Source organism: Pinus tabuliformis, chromosome 4_1 (assembly GCF_031772625.1).
Source record: "Pinus tabuliformis cultivar Carrire ecotype Pingquan chromosome 4_1, CPIR1, whole genome shotgun sequence".
In the NCBI taxonomy this organism is placed as follows: Eukaryota; Viridiplantae; Streptophyta; class Pinopsida; order Pinales; family Pinaceae; genus Pinus; species Pinus tabuliformis.
Genome location: NC_142303.1, coordinates 566,074,653 through 566,096,906, shown reverse-complemented (window position 1 = coordinate 566,096,906; position 22,254 = coordinate 566,074,653). Strand labels below are relative to the sequence as shown.

General features: G+C 33.0%; 1 protein-coding gene across 2 annotated transcripts; it reads left to right on the top strand.

Annotated features, from left to right (window-relative positions):
• The first annotated feature begins 271 nt into the window (after positions 1-271).
• Positions 272-2,820, top strand: LOC149177136 (putative LRR receptor-like serine/threonine-protein kinase At3g47570). Of its 2 annotated transcripts, XR_016258736.1 has the most exons (4): positions 272-1,355; positions 1,465-1,923; positions 2,066-2,129; positions 2,263-2,820. XR_016258736.1 is itself a non-coding variant. In XM_089423307.1 (2 exons), exons 1-2 carry the CDS (start codon positions 302-304, stop codon positions 1,578-1,580), a joined length of 1,170 nt encoding a protein of 389 aa, XP_089279433.1. In that variant the 5' UTR covers positions 272-301; the 3' UTR covers positions 1,581-2,027. The 2 variants fall into 2 exon arrangements, 1 of the variants encoding a protein (XP_089279433.1); XM_089423307.1 differs by lacking the exons at positions 2,066-2,129; positions 2,263-2,820 and having other exon boundaries at positions 1,465-2,027.
• The last annotated feature ends 19,434 nt before the right edge of the window (positions 2,821-22,254 follow it).

The window sequence follows — 22,254 nt, the reverse complement described above, 5'->3', positions numbered from 1 at the left end:
TGGATCTCAGCTATAATAATCTATTTGGAACAATCCCTGATTCTCTTGGCTCCCTTTAGCAGTTAGGATATCTATCGCTCAATTATAACCAATTATTAGGTGATATACCTGCAAATATAGGGAAATGTGTGAAATTATTACAGCTAGATTTATCATATAACAGGCTCAGTGGGCACATACCTTCGGAAGTGGCAGGTCTTCCAAATTTAGATTTCTATTTCAACCTTTCAAACAATTTATTAGAGGGCCCTCTACCTTCCACATTATGATTATGGTTTAAGCTATAGATGTTTCTGCTAATATGTTAACTGGCAACATTTCAACCACACTTGGAAGCTGCATAGAACTCAAATACTTGAATCTCTCTTACAATGCACTTGAATGTCCAATTCCAGTTTCACTTGGTGGGCTTCAAAATCTTCGAGACATGGATTTATCATCCAACAATTTCACTGGTGGAATACCCATGTCATTGGAAAAGTTCAAAATGCTCCAGCACTTGAATTTTTCTTATAACAAGCTATCAGGCGAGGTCCCTAAAGATGGAGTTTTTAGAAGTCTCAATGCCACAGCTTTTATAGGAAACATTCGTCTATGTGGAAGTTGGGTCAGATTGCCACGATGCTTTTCTAGCAAACATAAAAGCCATTCACATCTGAAAAGAGTTTTCATACCTATTGCAGGAGTTACAATGCTTGTTATATTGTGTTTGTTTTTTGGAATCTTATGGAGATCACATAGGAGACCAGCCGTGGAATCCTTAGAAGTGCATCCCCAAAGAATCTCATATGAAGAGCTCATGAGAGCAACAGAAGAATTTAGTGATGCCAATTTGTTAGGAGTTGGTACTTCTGGGAAAGTGTATAAAGGAGTTCTAAATGATGGTACATGGGTGGCTGTGAAACTTTTCAATTTGGAAAATGAAGAGGCAAACAAGAGTTTTTACAGAGAGTGCAATGTTTTGAGAAGAGTACGCCATCAAAATCTAATAAAGGCCATAACTTCTTATTCAGACCTTCACTCCAAGACTTTGATATTTCCGCTCATGGAAAATGGAAGCCTAGAAAGGTGGTTATATCCAAATGGTAATGGTGAACAAGAAACTAGTGGCTTGAGTTTGATTCAAAGGCTAATTAAAGCAATAGATATTGCACAAGGTTTGGCATATCTTCATCACCATTGTTTTGTGCAAGTGATTCATTGTGATCTAAAGCCTAGTGATGTGCTTCTCGGTGATGATATAACATTATATTTGATAGACTTTGGCATTGCTACCATATGTTTTGCAAGTTCTAGCATTTCAGCTTTCACTTCCACACATGCACTCAAAGGATCTGCAGGCTACATTCCTCCAGGTATAATTTTAACTAGATTGTTGATATCATATTAAGCATTTTCATGAGTTTTTTATTCTATCAGAAACTTTGAATCTGAATCTTTATTTGGTTGTGAAATTAAACACAGAATATGGATTGGGTGGACTTGTTACCCCAAAAGGGGATGTTTATAGTTATGGAATAGTGTTATTGGAGATGTTGACCCAAAGAAACCCACTCACAACATGTTTGTGGATGGAATGAACTTGCAAAATTGGGTAAATAGCAATTTTCCACATCAAGTTGAGGAAGTGGTGGATAAGAATCTATTAAAGAGAACTGACATGAACAACAATGAAGAAGATAAAAAACTCAATTGCATTAGTCAACTGATAAGTGTGGGTTTGCTTTGCACAAGAGAATCTCCCTCAGAACGGCCTAATATGACAAATATTGTAAACACATTGCAAAACACACTAAACACTCTTTTGGGAACCGATAAAGATCCGAAATTCCAATCAGATATGTGGACCCTGGCAGCTAATAAAAGCACCACCAGTAACAATGCTTATGAAAGTTCTTCAACATTTTGAAGATTTGTGATAAGGTAACAGTTGGATTTGTATAGCTGAACTGAACGAATATAATTAGGTCTATGTATTTTTGAGTCCAATGCTTTTGCAATTTATGTATATATAACTTTATTGTTCAACATCAATGTACGTCTGATAAATGTGGAAAATGTGCAGGAGACACTGTATCTGCATGATCAATTTCATTGTTCAGAATCCATCCACATCTCCAATAAAAAATGTACAGTAAGGTTAGTTTTTGTGTTTTTTCTCTGCATCATATAGATATTAAGATCTTTGTATTTCTTTTGTTATTTTTATATCATATACATCATTTTTAAAATTGAAAATTACTTTCCGTGGTTTTTATGCAGTTGTTCTTCACCCCAGCTGTAAGAGATGTCATTACAGTCGAGAAAATAAAAGTCAACTTTTTTGGTGAAACGTCTTGTTTAATTCTGGCTCTACCAGCCTGCCAGTTTATCTTCTAAAAGAGTTCATTTCACATTTAGTTTCATATATATTCAGTTCATGTAAGAACTTTCTCATGAGTTTCAAGGTCTGCCCAGGGGTATAAATTTTAATCATGTCAATGAAGGTGAATTTTCCATGGACTTGGCTAATGCCTCGTTTAAAGCTACTAGGCTACACAGCAGCGCAGAAGGAATTTCTTTACTTTAAAGCAAGAGACACACCAGCCAACGAGAAATCACGAACATAGTCATGTGTTGGAATGTAAATTCCACACTAAATGTTGCAATTGGCCATCACCAAGATATACATTGAGTATATAGATGTTATTTTTGTTTCAAACTTTTTGATGTAAAATGAAAATTTTGGCTCAATTGATCCACTAGAGTTGTGATCCAATAAAAACGTCAATTTTTTTTTTTTTTTTAAAGCAAATATGATTCCATTAGACTACTTTATCACAGAAATGAAATGTTATTGGGAGCCCTATCCTATGTCTGAGAATCAAGGTGTAGTTCTAGAGTTATACTTTTAGAGATATCCTGGATATGTAAAAGGACATGTATTTGAAAAAACAAGGCACTGTAATTTAAATTTATTAATTGTATTAATTACTATATGATATTTTTAATTATTATATTATTTTTAAAATCTATATATTATTATATGACATGTGATTTTTATGAAAGATTTTATTGAATCAAATTTGATTATTATTATTTAATTTATCAAATATTTTTATTATTATTTAATTTATTAAATACTTTAATTATTCGTTATTTTATTATTTATTATTATTATTTTTTTTGGATCTTTAGGATTTTGTACAAGTTGACTTTTTTTTATTTTCTCTATCTTGGATTTTTCATTATTGGAAAATTGTGTTCTTCTTTTCTTAGATTTTTAGGATTTTGTACAAGCTTATCTATATTTCCTTCTTTTGTCTGGTATTTCTTATATTTATTTGAGATATTTTCTTTGTTTTCTAATTTTATGTTTCGAAGATAAAATATTTTTCAGATTAAAGACTTTGGAAGACCTTCCAAACTTGTAACCTACAAATTCCATCCATAAAAATCTGAAAACAAATTTTACTTTCTTGTTCGTTCCATTAAAGGCTTGATATAAATAACTAAATATGTTAAAAAATATACTTAAATAACCACATCTTCTACTTCAAAATTTTTTTTATTAGTCCATGTCATAGAAGGGGCATAGGAATTGATTTTCCATTCAAACTACTTTGACCCAGCCAACAAAATATTTTTCATAGATTTTTTTAAGTTCTAAATTTTTTATTAAAGTGATTTTTTTTTTGAATTTTTTTTAGATTCTTTAAAATATGAATTGTTGAAGTACTTAATCTGGCTATTTACCCTGCCTAAATTGTGACATTTGTTTCAAAAAATAAATAAAAATTAAAAAAACATAAATTTCTTATATTTTCAATTTCATTAAACAAATGGTATTTGATTTTTTCTATTAAAACTTAAAATACGCCATATTCTTGCAACAAGAGATGATCTGTAAAATATCAAAGTTAGTACATGATATATTATCCAACCAACTCATAAAATAGAAGAAAAGATAGATCAACGACTTCAAAATCAGCCTCTTTAAGGGGGCAACCTCCTTTACATTACACAAATGAACAATTCTTGGATGATACAAATGAAAAGACCTCCTTTCTATATATAGAAGTCTATGGGGTCACAATATAGTCAAAGTCGGCATAAAAATAATAATGTAAGGGCACAACAATAACAATAGTGGGCTTCTATGTGGCGCAATAATAACAATATGGGGACAACATGAGCACAACAATAACAATAAGGGGATACAATGACAATAATAATAAGGGAATACACTAGTATTATACTGACCTAAGATGCCCCTCTCCTTTAGAAAAGTGTTGTCCTCAACGCTTCAGTAGTTATGGATGTTTCTGTATAAAATTCTCATCCTCCCATGTGGAATCTTCAGCGGGTAAGTTCTTCCACTTGATGAGATACTCTGAAATTGATTGATTTCGTAGTTGTCGAGTTCTTGTTTCTGCGACAGCTTAAGATTCCAATATGATTTTCTTTCCTCGTCAAGTTCTGGCAATATTGTTTGAACTGAGAGCTTGTTACATATAACCTTCTTTAAGCATGAAACATGGAAAACTGGGTGCACTCGAGAAGTTGTAGGAAGCTCCAATTTGTATGCCATAGTACCAATATTTTGCAACACTTTGTACGGACCATAATACTTTGGTGATAATTTATTATTCTTCTTAGCTTGCTTGAGGGACATTTGTTTGTATGGTTGTAGCCGTAGAAATACCTAGTCACCTACATCAAAACTTATTTCACTGCGATGTTGATCTGCCTGTTGCTTCATTCTATTTTGCGTCAAAGTGAGGTTATCCTTTAAGAGTTGGAGAAATTGTTATTGATGCTCGATGTGATCTTCCACTGCTTGAACCCTATAATTATCTCTTAAATATGATGTGATGGATGATGGATGATATCCATAGAGTGCCATAAATGGGGTCATTTTTGCTGCAGTATGGAAGTGAGTGTTATACCACCATTCAGCCAGAGGCAACCATTTGACCCATTGTGTCTGTTTATTAGATACAAAGCAACAAAGATATCTTTCCGAACATTTGTTCACTATCTCAGTTTGCCCATCAGATTGAGGATGATAAGATGAGTGATGAGCTCACTGAGTACCCAGATAAGAAAATAATTATGTCCAAAAATTTCCATTGAAAATAGGATCTTTATCGCTTACAATAATCTTTGGGTTTCCATGTAGCTTTTGAATTGTTTCCATAAATTTATTAGCAACTGTACTGGCTTTAAAGGGATGAGATAATGCAAAAAAATGTGCATACTTAGTAATTCTATCAACTACCACCATGATGACACTCTTTCCTTTGGACTTGGGTAAACCTGCGTTAAAATCCATTGAAACCTCCTCCCAACGCTGACTTGGAATGGATAAAGGTTGTAATAGACTCGGGGTCTTAATTGTTTCAACTTTATTTTATTGGCAAACCAAACATTCCGCCACAAACTTTTGAATATTAGATTTAAGGCCATCCCAAAAAATTTCTTCTTAACCTTATGGTAAGTTTTTAAAAATCCTGAGTTCCCTCCTGAGGGATAGGTGTGCAATTCCATAAGAATCTTTTGTTTGAGTTGGGAATTCTTACAGAGGTATAAGCGATCTTTGTACCATAACGAATCATTTTTCCAGCTAAATGTATAAGATGTATTAGGGTCTTGTGGTAACTTTTGAATGAGTGCCCACACTTCTTTGTCATTATTCCATTCATCTCTTGCTTCATTTATCCAATCTTGTTGGATAATAGAAACGGTGCAAAACAATGCTTCCACATCCTCATCCTTTCTTGAGAGTCTATCTGCAACAACATTTTTCTTCCCTTTTTTGTAGACGATTTCAAAGTCATAACCAAACACCTTTGTGACCCATTTTTGCTGCTCTTCTGAAGATAATATTTGTTCTAAAATGTTTTGGCTATCATGATCTGCTTTTACGTTGAAGCGTCTTCCCATTAGGTAAGGCTGTCATTTATTAAGTGCATGTAGTATTGCTAACATTTCCTTCTCATAAATAGCTTTGTGTAAATACTTTCCTTTAATTGGATGACTTTCGAAAGTAATGGGTCTTTCTTCTTGCATTAAAACAACACCGATTCCATTTCCTGAGGCATCACATTCCACAATAAAGGTTTTGTGAAGTCTGTCATAGCTAACACCGGTGCTTGGCACATTTCCTCTTTAGGATGTTGAGAGGCTTTCGCTGCTTCTGGAGTCCAAGAAAATGCATCTTTCCTCAATAATGTTGTTAGAGGTGCTGCTATTTTTCCATAATTTTTAACAAACTTGCAGTAATACCCTGTCAACCCGAGAAATCCTCGCAAATGCTTTATGGATGTGGGGATTTTCCATTCCTTATTGGCTATAATTTTTCTAGGGTCGACCTTAACACCTTCATGAGATATAATATGACCCAAATATTCCACCTCTTGTACTCCAAAGAAACATTTGGAGGTTTTTTCATATAATTGTTTCTCCTCCAATAGTTTGAGCACTCTATCCACATCTTGAACATGATCCTTCCAAGACTTATTGTAGATTAGTATATCATCAAAAAATAGTAACACAAATTTTATAAGGAAGGGTTTGAAAATGGAATTCATCAAACCTTGAAATGTAGAAGGTGAATTGGTAACGCCAAAAGGCATGACCAAAAAATCATAATGAACCTCATGAGTTCTAAACGTTGTTTCCCTAATATCTTTGGTGTTCATTATAATTTGATGATATCCTGAACGAAGGTCCAACTTGGTGAAGTAAATTGCTCCAAGCAATTCATCCAATAATTCATCAATGACATGAATGAGAAATTTATCTTTAATATTGAGCTTGTTGAGCTCCCTATAATTCAAACACATGCACCATGGTCCATCCTTCTTGTGCACCAATACTACTGGAGTAAAGAAATAACTTTGACTAGGTTGAATTATACCAGCCTTTAGCATTTCTGCAACCGTACGTTCAATTTCACTCTTTTTGGCATAGGGATATTTGTAAGGCCTGATGTTTGGAGGAACACTTCTTGGAATCAAATGAATAGCATGATCATGATCATGAATAGGTGGGAGGCCTTTGGGAGTCTAAAATACCTTGCAATGATTGTCCAAGACTTTTTGGAGATCTGGAGAAATAGATGATTTCGACATGGGAACCTCTAGTGAACATAATTGTGCAGTTATGTCACGTTGTTCTTTCTTTAGAAGATTTGTCATGCCGTTAGAGTTGATTAATTTTCCTAGTTTCCGTGCGATACCCCTTAATTAAAATTCCTTTCCTTCTAAAAAAATTCAAGAACAGTTCTTGAAAATTAAAATCTATCGTACCCAAAGACTTTAGCCATTGGACTCCTAGTACAACATCAACAACACCCATTGGAATGGAAAGCATTAGACTATTCAAAACATATTCTACCATGGATAGCTTGATATTATAGCACTTTCCAAAGCAATTTATGGTTCTTTTATTTGCAACCATCACTTGACACTCTGGTGCTAGATATATGAAGCAATTCAATTCCTTTGATATCTTACAATGAATAAAATTATGGGTACTACCTGAATCAATCAACATTATTACATTTTTCTTCTTGATATGGCGTTCTATCTTGATTGTTCGAGGAGTGTTTATTTCAGCCAATGCATTACAAGATATGGTCGGATTCATTTCTTCTTTCTCTAGGCTTTGTTCATGGTGTGTATCCTCTTCTTTTGATGTTTCTTGTTCCTTTTCTTCCTCCTCTTCACAATCTATGTAAAATAATTTCTTCTCAGCACCCTTATGACCTTTAGTGTATTTTCTATCACAACTGTAACAAAGCCCTTTTTATATTTTTTCTTCCAATTGTTGTGGTGTCAGTCTTGTAGGTTGTGGAAGGCTAGGAGAAACAACACTTTTATCTTTATAGTTGTGATTGGTAGGCTTCGTTGTTGCCATAATTTTGCTTTAAATTTTTCTAACCAACCTGAATGTCTTCTCCAATGAATCAGGTTCCCAAAGGTGAACCTCATGTTGGATGTTATCTTTTAATGTCCCTATGAACTCATCAATCATATGCTCCTCTGGAATGTCTTTTACCCTTATATTCAGTTTTTGGAAGTCTTCAATGTGCTCCACCATTGAACCTTTTTGTTTGAGATTTATCAATTGGATAAAAAAGGTGTTTCTTTATGTATCCTCATAATGCGTTATCATTTCTTCCATAAAAATTGCCCAAGTGATAATTTGTTTACGAGAGAAAAGGCATCAATACCATACAAATTGATTGTGTTCCAAATATAAAGTCGCAATGCATACCTTTGTGTGTTTTGCACATTATGGAGATCGAAATATTGCTCCATATGTAGTATCCATGTTACGGGATCCTTGCCATCAAACTTCCTCATATCGATCTTTGGAACATGGTGGGTCTTCAATCCAACGTTAGAGTCTATGAAATCATGACTAACATTTCTTTTGTTCTCATTATGAGTTTCCTCTACTACCTTTTCGCCATTAGGAAGCATTTCTTGTAGCAAATTTGCCAAACCTCCTTTCAAACCTTCCATGTCTTTCTTCAAATCTTCAATGTTTACTTCTAAACCATCCATCTTAGCTTCCACGCTTTTCTTTAAACCATCCATCTTAGCTTCTGCTACTTTTTGTGAGAGTGAAATTTGTTGCACTTGGTCTCATAATTTTGATATATCATGTTGCATTTCTTCCTCTTTTTCATGAGTCATGCTAGAGCTTTCAAGTTGCATACTAGGTGTTTCCATTTTATTTCTTTAGGGCATCAATTAATAATAATTATGCTTCACTATGTCCTTTGAATTCCTTCAAACTAATTTTTCAAACCAAACTTATGCAAAATTTTAAAAAGACCACATTTTTTTTGGCTTTGTAGGAGCTCATATTGAATCTGTTGTATCTCTGTAATTTCGGATCTCCAAGGTCTGAAATTTATTTTTGTAATAGTTCTCTGAGTCCTCATTCCAACCCCACAAATCTGATAAAGATTGGATTCTCCAAGAAATCGTTATTCCAAATATCCCATGATTACCTGATTATAGACTAGTTCAGTAGAGCTAAATTGTACGAAGCTCCACGTATCACTGTTTCGACCTTTTGACCTAAAACCGATAGAAAGAAAACTAAAATCCGTACTCTTTCTGTACCTTTTTACGAAATTTCAATATGATTCCCAGAGAGAAAGTTATGCCAATTATCCTTAGCTCACATGTTTGAGATATAATTCAGGAGCCTACAAAAACCCTAACTTCCTTTGATCATATCTTCGAAGCTATAGAAAGACAAGATCTGAAATTCATACCTGAGGTTCATCACCATTTCGTCTCAATTGGGTTTTACTTTTAGCTTCTAAAACGTTGTAGAAACAAAGTTATAGCGAAAATGCCACAATGACCTGTTTGAAGTAGCGAAACCCTAGAATCTAAAGCTCTGAAACCAATTGTTATGCAACCAGCTCACAAAACAGAAGAAAAGATAGATCAATGACTTCAAAATCAGCCTCTTCAAGGGGAAACCTCTTTTACATTACACAAATGAACAATTCTTGGATGATACAAATGACAAGGCCTCCTTTCTATAGATATGAGTCTAAGGGGTCACAATATAGTCAAGGACGACATAACAATAATAATGTAAAGGAACAACAATAACAATACTGGGATTCTATGGGGCATAATAATAACAATATGGGGACAACATGGGAACAACAATAACAATAAGGGGATACAATGACAATAATAATAAGGGAATACACTAGTATTATATGGACCTAACATGATACATCATCTTGCTCTACAAAGATTTATGTTTCAACTATTTATGTTAAATCATTGACAAGGTATGTACCCAATAAAAAAATGGAATATTAGAGCGGAGGAGATTAATTGTGTAATTTTAAAAGTATTAATCAAATATATTGTTGTAAACTCTTTCTATTATGTATAATTCTTATTTTAGTAAATTTGTAGAGTTGATATAGAGAAATGTGTTATTGAATATTTTGGTATAATGTCTTTTTAAAATTTTCTCTTAATTATGTGAATTTGGGATATATTATCAAGAGTAGTCACAAGTGGACATGATAATTGATGAAAGAAGAATGATTACTTGAGAGAAAATCAAAGGAAGAGATAGACTCTGCAAGAGAGAAAATTATTGGATAACTAGTTATTTTAGCATTCAAATGATTAAACATCTTGGATCTACATTTACATGAAGATTTAATCTAGATCGTCGATTGATATGATATCAACAACTATTCACCCATAAAACAATTGCATCCATAAAAAATTTAACCTTGAAATTTGAGGGTTTTTTTTTTTTTTTTTGAATCTCAACCTTCAGATCGTGGTTAACACAAGTGACATGGATTGGTGACGTGGACAAGTGATGTGGACTAGGTGACAAATCATCCATATCCAACTTTATCAAAATGTCCTTTGTTTTAACTTTTTCCAAGATTTGTGAAATCTCATATTGAAGATTCCACAACAATGTTCCACATGCAAAAGTTTGGAAAGCATGCAGATCTAGTAAATAGACAATTTCTATATTTTAGAATTCCACCTTTGGGTTCCATCCAAATATTTATAAAGGAAAATTGGACGTTTTGATATACAAGCATGGTTAATGATATAGATATATGAAATAATCTCCCATAAACATGGTTTTTTTACCCATCCAGACTGTTTTATTTCACCTTAAGGAAGTGGGGTTGTCAAATTTCTACTTCAACCACCTTAAATATCGTTTCAGAGACCACCATCGCCTTCTACTCATTGAGATAATTCCAAAGATATAAATTCTAACTCATTATGAGCTCTAAACTCAAAGTTATGCCCATTTGAAGATTGTCCTCCAAGTGCCACATCATCATTTGTACCTTACCACTTGGTAGTCACGTGGCTATTATTTTTCCCACATTTCACAATTTTACAAGGTCATGTCATCTTCCACATTGGCTTTCCCATTCTTTTAGTTGTCATATTACCCACACGATCACCAAACCAATATATTCTCAAGTTGATCTTCTTGTTTTCCTTCTTGTTTTGATCCCGATCCAATCAAATAAGAAACCATCAACTAATGAGACTCCATCTTCCTGTCCACTGCCATTTCTATCTACTATGTCACCAGGTCACATAATACAATTCACTTCGATTCAACTTGATATATAATAATCTAACATCTCGATAGTTTGACATTTTACCACTTGATGCGTTGACAAATTTGATAGTCTAATATTTTGATATCATGAATTCCATGTCACCTCTACCTCGACTACTATCCAACCACCAACTCAACACCATTGTGTGATTCCACATCATCTTGCCACATTAGCACCACATAAGCATGCTATGTCATCAAGACATATTTAATGCCATGTCATCTCACCACCTCAGCGTGCCACATCACTAAGCCCTACCTTGTTCCACATCATCGTGACATATCATCCTTTTGAGCACCAAGCCATCGAACTATTGGGTATGTGAGATACATAACACAAATCCTTTCTATTTTTCTTTGATCTGATTGATAGGGTGTCAACTGATGAAATGTCATTTGTTTCCATTAAGAGAATTTCTTATTGGAAACATGGTGCCATTCAGGTTGGCATTGATGTCGATGGGCTTTTAGAGCTTCCATAATGAACTATTGACTATATAGGTTTGATGAAGTGTTGCAAAGGTGTCTATAGGTCCTAGAGGTGTCTGAGAAGTTGTATAATAAGTGGTAGAAAATTCTAGGTATTTTTTTTAGATTTTCCCTATTTTTTAGCACAGATGTTGGTTTAGAGAGTCAAAACCGTGTCTTTAGTTTTAGAAGCCCATATTTCCATTGGAAAATCTACGTCTACAACCTAGATTAATCATGGAGAATATATATTCGTTCCCATAGGTACCTAGAATGAATTCCACAAGCCTTAAGCTTCAAAGAATCGATCTAATTCATTAACGTCTATATTACCTTAGTCATTATCATGATGAGAGCACATTGATTACATGTGGAATGCATTAACTAATTAACTATGGCATCAACATATTTGATCGAGACAAAGGATCACCTCAGTTGGAAATAATCCAAGGAAATTAACACATTAATTAATCTAGCTTGTCTAATTAGTATAAGAATCATTTTTAAATATTTTTATGAATAAAATTAGTAAAATCAATTATGGATGTGCTTAATCCCAACGATGTATATGCTTGTTGTCCAACCCAAACATAAACCCTAAAATGCCTACTTGAGAAGGGAATTGTATTTTCCTAGTGACGATTTTGTAGAACAGATCTCTGCCTGAGCCTATATCCAAAAGGGACATGGTCGTTTTCAAAAATTCAAAATTTCATTAGCCCGATTCAATTTGAAAATTTAAAATTTCACCATGATGCATCATGTATGGTGGGTTCCATTGGTTATCGCAGACCATGATGGACACAGACACTAACGAAGGTTGATAAACGTTGGACGCTAACGGAGGTCAATAAATGTTGAGACAGACGTTGCCAAAAATTGGAAGTATGGTCGGAGGTTGGACAAGTACGAACGTCGAGGGGTGCATTAAAGGCTAGCTAATAGGTTGGTTATTTGTTCCCATAACCCTTGACCAGTGTACTGTGACTTCACTACTCCCATAAAAGGAGTAGCCTATATCAATCGGAGAATGGCGACCGAGAAACTCAAAAAGTCGCATTATAGACTACTCTTATAATTAATACATATGAGATTAAAAATATATATAATATGTAAAAGAGAATGCCATTCATATATATATTTCAAATTTATGTTAATTTTAAATCTATAAAGTCACTATAAATCAAATTTTATTTTTTTTTAAATTTTGTTTTTTTAAATTTTACATATATATATATATGCATTTTGAATAATTTACTTCCCTCCATATTTTTAATAAATTAAAGTTAGGAAAGGATATAAGAAATAGAAAAACCATTTGCATACCTTCTATGTTGGATGATGTATTAGACGAACAATATTATGAGATTATTAAATGATATATACCATTCATAACTTAAAGATTTGAAATTCCTCAGCCTCAATTAATTTAAAGGTTTGAAATACCTCAAGCCCAATTCTAATATAAACCACGCCTATGATAAAATTACAAATTATTTTTTCTTGGAAAATAATTATAATATTTATATCATATCTAAAAAAAAATTAATGATGAATATTCATATTAATAATTATGATAATTCATATTTTATATTTAAATTTAAGTAATAAGCATATAACAACTTAATACTTACAATAATTTTTTTAATAAAAACCTACTTTCTCCACATATATATATATATAATCCAATGTAGATCAGATTGAAAATATACATAACATGTAAAAAAAATGCCATTCATATATATTATAACAACTAACCAGATAAAACAAATTCAGTTGTCCACATAAAAAAAAATTATTTCCTATGCAAAGATCACCAAATAATTGTTTATAAGTTATATGCCACACATGTATAATTCTGCAATATATAAATATGTATGTCATAAAGTCCTTGTGATCAAATCAATGGTTATATGTTAAATACCATATGGAAACGACTTAGCAATACATATCCCTTTGTTGTTTTTCTAAAGTGGAAGCGTGGGTCACAACCATGGTTAATTGGTTACATTTAAACGGAATTTTACCGACTTTATTAACTGACCACATAACTAAAGGTGGATGGCTCTCGAGACCATCCACTGTACCACCCTCCACGTGTGCACAAACAAGACTGCCACATGGCGCCTATCTCACGATTGATCTCCCACGTAACAATCCAACGACTCCGATGAATTGGGATAGGGTTAGGGTAACGACCTCACAGTTTGCTACGGTCGACGATCATTTGTCTCATTGCTCAACAGAGCGAGCGGCTCTGCAAACCCTTCCTGTGGTTCTCATGGCATGGAAATTACAGGCTATTTGCATCCCTTATCTCAAGTATTTGTTACCCAACCTTCTACTGAACTTTTGAGCTCTTCTCGCCACTAATATTTACACTCACAAGTGTCATCCTTGGTTCAGTTCAATGGGTAGCCTCTGTTTCTTACTTTCGTTTCTCAGAAGGCAGCGGGTTCTCTAGATTTTAGCTGTCACGGTCCAGAATTCATGGCTACCTATCTAAGGTTTTCGAGCTCGCTATTTGGGGTCATCTGCTTCACGACAGACACAGGTGACAGTACTCTATTCTCATAGATTTGATAAGTTTTTCTTTTATTTCATTATTTACTGAAACCTAACCATTGTTCTGCGAATGGTGGTAAACGTGAGCGGGTAGAACTTCAAAAGAGTTTCAACAACAACCAGTTCCAGGGCTCTAGCCATAACCCAACACCAATTCTTCCCAGGTTGGCTACTGGTCATGCTTTCGACTCGCTCTGGTTTAATATTATTCTGGTTCTTAGGTGTTGTGCATTACAAAACCCTTTTTCGAGAAGGGTCTCCCAATAATCTTTCTGAGAGGGAGTAATTACATTTTTTAGTTGTTGTATTAGGGTTGAGTGATCTCTCTGCCGAGATAATCCCACGACGAGTTTATCTTATTAAACTTTGGTTTGGCCTGCTCGACCTATTACCTGTAAATGTAAATTTTCATTAATATATTTTTATTAATTGAACTAGAAGATATAATCATGATGTTTGTTTGTAAAGCCCTGAATTCTCTTACCGTTTTTCTAAATTGTCGAGGCAAGATTAGTTTATCAGAGCGATTCACTTATAATTACAATTAATGATTATAATACTTTGCAATCTAGTTTGTATGCCAATAATGTTGTGGCTTGCCTAGCGTTATACCTGCCCACCACAGATTAAGTTATGGTTTTTCTTTCTCTTTACATGGTCTTACTAAAAGTTAACTTTCGAACTTTTCTTTCATAACGTCACAACCACTCTCGATTGACAGTAATGGTCAAACGGGGTTTCCCAGTACCCTGAATTAAACATTGTATTAGGTTCTTGCTAATTGCTTATGTTTTAAACGGTACAGATTTTAATGTATCTATTGTTCATTAATTTAATTCCAAGTCTAGAACCATGAATTATATCATGCTAGAATAACAAACCATTCTTTCCAGTGTTGAATTTTCCTATGTCGGCTTTATTCTTTGTTTCCAGGCTTTTAATCCTACTAATACATCTCCAATAATTGGTTTTACCCTCTGCTGTTAGAGTGCACTAAGGGCTATGCAACATCCCTCGTCAGAATAGGTTAATCTAATTCAGTAATTTTCTGCTACTCGTAAACAAGTTATTTTAAATTTTCGTGTGTGATCTTGCTCAACCACAGTATTACCTTGATCAACAAGGGTTACAAAATCATTTATTCAACTGAATCTGTTTCTCAAACAAAGGTTCTACTTGTTTATGAAGTCTTTACATTACTTAATAGAAACATATAATCCACGGGAACATCGCTCAGTCAATGTTCTATCGTTCTATAAAATATTTACATTAATTAACATAAGTTTTCAATCAACAAGAACATTACTCAGTCAATGTTCTACTTTTCTGTGATTTTTTTACATTAATTAACAGAAGATTTCAATCAACAAGAACATTACTCAGTCAAAGTTCCACTTTTCTATAAAATCTTTACATTAATTAACAAAATCATTTAATTAACAAGAACATCACTCAACCAATGTTCTACTTTTATGTAAAATCTTTGCATTAATCAACAAAAGCATTTAATCAACAAGAACACTGCACAATTGAATGTTCTACTTATCTGTAAAATCTCCAGCCACTCAAGGAAGCAAATTTAGGATGAGACCACACCTCTCTTCCAATGGAACTGGCAATTAAGTCTAGGTTCCCCCTAGCTTTCACTTTCCAGCGCAATTGGTTTGTAACCTTTATAGGTTAAGTTCTCAGACCTCTAGACTCCCCCGGTCCAGTCTGAAACATTCAAATTTTCGTCTGACTCGAGAGTTTCCACTAGCCCAAAGCCAGCTCAAGACAACACTCCTGGCAGCACTTTAATCTTCAATCTCTCATTCAAATTTTCGTCTGACTGGAGAGTTTCCACTAGCCCAAAGCCAGCTCAAAACAACACTCCTGGCAGCACTTTAATCTTCAATCTCTCTTTCTCAAGGCGGTACTACCTCCTTCCAATAACTAACCCCTCCTTGTACCTCTTGAGATCTTTTATCTCCAAGGCAAAAATGAAAAGAGATAACTGCCCCAACTGTTTGGAAAGTTTCAAATTCATTATTAAGTCTTCATCTATATTCCACTTCTCAACAGTTTTTTCTTTAAAAATTAGCACATAAATTTTAATCATGTCCATGAAGGTGAATTTGCCATGGACTTGGCTAATGCCTCGTTTAAAGCTAATAGGCTACATAGCAGCGCAGAAGAAGTCTCTTTAAAGCAAGAGACACACCAGCAAACGAGAAATCACGAACATACTCATGTGTTGGAATGTAAATTCCACGCTAAATGTTGCAATTGGCCATCACTCAGATATACATTGAGTATATAGAGGTTATTTTTGTTTCAAAATTTCTTATGTAAAATGAAAATTTTGGCTCATTTGATCCTCTAGAGTTATGGTCATGATGGGTTATGCTAAAACGTCAGTTTTATTTTTATATTTTTTTGGGAGCAAATATGATCAAATTAGACGTACTTTATCAGAAATGTTATCGAGAGCTCTATCATATTTATGAGAATCAAGGTATAGTTCTGAGTTATCTGTTAGGAGTAATTTGAGAGCAATTTTTCCGTCATCACTGCTTAGTTGATTGTTTGGAAAAAATTATTTTGGATATGTAAAAGGACATGTATTTGAAAAATTGAAATTTATTAATCGTATTAATTAGTAAATGATATTTTTTATTATTATATTATTTTTAAAATCTATTTATTATTATATGATTTTTACTGAAAATTTTATTGAATCAAATTTCATTATTATTATTTAATTTACAAAATATTTTTATTATTATTTAATTAATTAAATATTTTAATTATTCATTGCGTTATTTTTATTTTTAATTATTATTTAATAATTTTAATTAAGTGTTATTATTTATTATTATTATTAAAAAAAAATTCATGGATTTTTAGGATTTTGTAGGAGTTGATTTTTCTTCATTTTCTTGGATCTTTAGGATTTTGTACACACTGATCTTTGTTTCCTTTCTTTGTTTAGTATTTCTTATATTTATTTGACATATTTTCTTTATCATTTAACTTTTTATTTCAAAGATAAACTTATTTTGAAAAACAAATTTTTTTTTTTTTTTAATTGAATACTTTGAAAAACAATTTTTTTTTTTCAAAAATTGAACACTTCGAAAAACCTTCCAAATCTGTAACCCACAAATTCCATCCATAAAATTCTGAAAACATATTGTACTTTCTTGTTCATTCCATGTCATAGAAGGGAACATAGGAATTGATTTTCCATTCAAACTAAAAAAATATTTTCCTTAAAAATTTTAAATTCCTAAAATAATTTATTAAATTTTAAATTCCTAAAATAATTTATTAGAGTATTTTTTAATTTTTTGTTTTTCAGATTTTTTAAATTCTAAATTATTATTTTATAAATTATTAAAGTACTTGATTTGAGTATTTATCCCCGCCTAAATTGTCACATTTCTTAAAAAAAAATTAAAAACATAATTTTCCAATCTTACCAATTTCATTGAATGGTATTTGATTTTTTTATTATTAAAACTTAAAATACCTCATATTCTTGCCACAAGAGATGATATGTAAAACCCAAAGTTATTTCATGATATGTTAGCTTGCTCTACAACCAAAGTTAGTACATGATACGTTAAACCATTGTCAAGGTATCTACCATTAAGAAAAATGGAATCATACAGGGGAGGAGATTAGTTGTGTAATTTTTAGAGTATTAAACAAATGGAATAATAAAGGGGAGGAGATTAGTTGTGTAAATTTTAGAGTATCAATCAAATATATTGTTGTAATATTCTTGCCACAAGAGATGATCTGTAAAGTCCAAAGTTAGTACATGATACGTTAGCTTGCTCTACAACCAAAGTTAATACATGATACATTAGTTTGATCTACAATGATTTATGTTAAACCATTGACAAGGTATCTAACCATTAAGAAAAATGGAATAATAAAGGGGAGGAGATTAGTTGTGTAATTTTTAGAGTATTAATCAAATATATTGTTATAAATTTTTTTATTGTGTATAATTCTTTTGTAGTGAATTTATAGAGTTGATATAGAACAATGTATTACTGTGTATTTTGGTGTAATATTTTTTTAAAATTTTTCGTTAATTATATGAATTTGGGCAATATCATCAAGAGTAGTCGCAAGTGGACATGATAATTGACGAAACAAGAATGATTACATAAGAGAAAATGAAAGGAAGAGATAGACTCTCCAAGAGAGAAAAATCTTGGATAACTAGTTATTTTAGCATTTAGATGATTAAACATCTTGGATCTACATTTACATGATGATTTAATCTAGATTGTCGATTGATCTAATATCAACAACTATTCAACCATTAAACATCTACATCCATAATTTTTTTTACGCTTGAAATTTGAGTTTTTTTTGGATCTCAACTTCCAAATCATGGTCTGCGCAAGAGACATGGATTGGTGACGTGGACGAGTGATGTGGAATAGGTGACAAAGCATCAATATCCAACTTTATCAAAATTCCCTTTGTTTTAAGTTTTTCCAAAATTTGCAAGATGTCATATTGAAGATTCCACAACAATGTTCCTCATGCAAAAGTTTGAAAAGCATGCAAATCTAGTAAATAGACAATTTCTAGATTTTAGAGTTCCACCTTTAGCTTCCATCTATATTTATAAAGGAAATTGGATTTTTCGATATACAAGCATGCTTAGTTATATATGTAGATGAAAGAATCTCCCACATATATGGTTTTTTTACCCATTTAGGTTGTTTTATTTCACCTTAAGGAAGTGGGGTTGTTAAGTTTCTACTTCAACCACCTTAAATCTTGTTTCTAAGACCAACATCACCTTCTACTCATTGAGAGCTTTCCAAAGATATAAATCTTATGTCATTATGAGCTCTAAACTCAAAGTTATGCCCATTTGAAGATTGTCCTCCAAGTTCCATATCATCGTTTGTACCTTACCACTTGATAGTCACGTGGTTATTATTTTTCCAACATTTCATCTTTTTACAAGGCCATGCTATCTTCCACATTGGCTACAAGGTGATGCCATCTTCCACATTGGCTTTCCCGTTCTGTTAGTTTTCATCTTGCCCACACAACCACTAGACCAATATACTATCAAGTTAATCTTCTTGTTTTCCTTCTTGTTTCGATCCTGATCCAATCAAATAACAAACCATCAACTAATGAGACTCCATCTTCTTGTCCACTGACATTTCTATCTTCTAGGTCACCAAGTCACATAATACAATTCACTTCAATTTAGCTTGATATATAATAATCTGACATCTTGATAGTTTGACATTCTACCACTTGATGCCTTGACAAATTTGATAGTCAAATTTTGATATCATGAATTCTATGTCACCTCTAACTCGAATGCCATCCAAGCACTGTGATTCTACATCATCTTGCCACATTAGCACCACATAATCATGTTATGTCATCAAGACATATTTCATGCCATGTCATCTCACCACCTCAGCATGCCACATCACTAAGGGCCCTACCTTGTCCCACAACATCGTGACATATCATCCTTTCTATTTTGGTTTGATCCAATTGATGCAATGCCATTTTTTTCGATTAAGAGAATTTATTGTTGGAAGCATGGTGCCAGTCAAGTTGGCATTGGTTTCAACAGGCTTCTGGAGCTTTCATAATGAACTATTGACTATAGAGGTTTGATGAAGTGTCGCAAAGGTGTCTATAGGTCCTAGAGGCGCTTGACAAGTTGTGGAATAAGTGGTAGCAAATTCTAGTTAAAGGTTTTAGAGTTTCCTAATGTTTTAGTATAGATGCTGGTTCAGAGAGGCAAAACCATGTTTGTTGTTTTGGAAGCCCATATTTGGATTGAAAAACCTGTGTCTACAGCCTAGATTAATCATGGAGAATATACATTTGTGCCTATAGGTGCCTAGAATAGCACAAGCCTTAAACTTCAAAGAAGCGATCTAGTTCATTACCATCCATATTACTTTAGTCATTATCATGATGATAACACATTGATTACAAGTGGAATGCATTAACCAATCAATTATGGCATCAACATATTTGATCAAGACAAAGGATCAACTCAGTTGTAAATAGTCCAAGGAAATAACAAATTAATTAATCTAGCCTCTCTAATCAATATAGGCATCGTATTTAAATATTTTTATGAATTAAATTAGTCAAATCAATTATGGATGTGTTGAATTGGTCTTCATTATTCAGTGTCTAGAAAATGTGAATGGAACACATTGATAATTGACCATGGAGTTAGTGGTCCATCTAGTTAATAGATGTGATTGTTTGATCTGGTAAATCTATGTGGTTCAAGATAGTGCATGGCAAGTGATTACATATATGTATTTCTTGAAGTATGCATCCTTGATCCATTCCAAAGCACCGATCAACTTGATTATGTCAACAAAACTTCACATGGTAAATATAGCCACCAAGTTTACAAATTGTTCATTAAGAGATCTCAAGGGTATGTAATTTGGAGAGTGATTTGAGAAAGTGTGTGTTTGAGTTTTTTATATGTATATTTATTCTAGCATAGGTTGCGATGGGAGAAATAAATGGCATAGTGCAAAAGTCTTTGATTAATTTTTTTCTTGCAGTGGTGAAATGAGTGATTTGAGTCAATAATTTATACTTGTGCGCATGTCCACCTAGATAAATAAAGAGTGTGTATCGTAGATGAAATTAGTGGAGCAATTGGTTTGTTAGTGATTGTGAAACATATCTAATATAAGTGTTGGGAAAAACTTTTATATATTCAAGTCACCAATTGTGGTAAATGTTAGATAGTAACTTTGATGATGAGTGCACATAGATATGGAGAGTACTTGCGCATAGACAAAGGGAATAGAATGTTGAAAGAGTGTGCAATAGTGGGTCGATATGTGCTTGGAGAGTATATATGATGCATACAATGCACATTTGACACACATGTACATGTTGCAAATTATTACAATGTATACCTTATGATGTGAGTGGTATGAACAACGAATGAGTGCGAGAATATGTAGAGTGTGATTAGAAATGCATTCAGTGAGTAAAAAAAATTGTTGTCAGATAGCAAAGAAGCACCTGATCCAAATGAACAGAGTTTACTACTTGTAGGAGTGCACAACGCATGGTGTCATGGACAGAGGAAGACCAATTTGTGAAGAGGTAGAGATGAGGGTTGTGCTTTGATAGTCCTGTGCATTTGATAGAGATACCAAGAGCTCCTTGTCTTCATACATTGTGTGAAGAGATCAATTGTTGAATACTAGCATTATATTGTAGTGCTAACATAATCGTTATTGTAGGTGTGATGTCTTGGGGTTTCTAATATGCTTGTTGCAAAATGGTTTGCATTGCATAGAGAATATGATTCGATAGCTTTTTCACTTCCATTTTATTGATGTATTACAGCCTGTAGCTGAGTGTGAGAAAGTATATTAGGGATGTGATTGTCATTGTTGAGAAGATATGATAGTATGGTTTTGTTATCATGTCTATTTAAGTCAATGAAGCTTGCTTCTCCTAATCTTGATGAATAGAGAATATATGGGTGTCTTTGAATTGTGATGAGCTTGTATTTTAAGAATAGAGTTGATAAGTAGTGTTATGGTTGAGTGTTTTAGGCAATGAGAGTTATGTGGCCATGAGTCTTGTTGCTACTAATATCTCAGAGATATGTATGCTACGAGAGAGATATTTTGCATGATTAGATTTATGAATGAAAGAAATGAAATACATATATGAACATAAACATAGAGATATAACAAAAACAAAAATACAATTCATTAATAACAAAGTACTGAAGATTATTTACATGTAGAATGGAAATAAACTAGATCAGGTGATGGTAGCTTGTCTCTAAGAAGAGATGTGGCAGATACATGCCTTATGAATTGTGTTACAATGAGGCTCGAAGACCTATTTATTATTGAGAAACAATGGAAAATCATAAACATCTAAAAACCCAACTTTAGGAGATGAAGCAACAAAAGTATATGGGCCCCTGTTGACGTAAATTGGTACATCAACTTCCCACAGTCGTAACTTTTGCATAAAATCTTTGTTTGATGTGTATGATACCTTATTAGAATGATATATCTGAGGATTACA

Coding starts and splice junctions, on each gene's coding strand:
- LOC149177136 (XM_089423307.1), top strand. CDS start 302: ATGTTAACTGGCAACATTTCAACCACACTTGGAAGCTGCATAGAACTC. Junction 1,356..1,464: donor TGCAGGCTACATTCCTCCAG/GTATAATTTTAA, acceptor AATTAAACACAG/AATATGGATTGGGTGGACTT.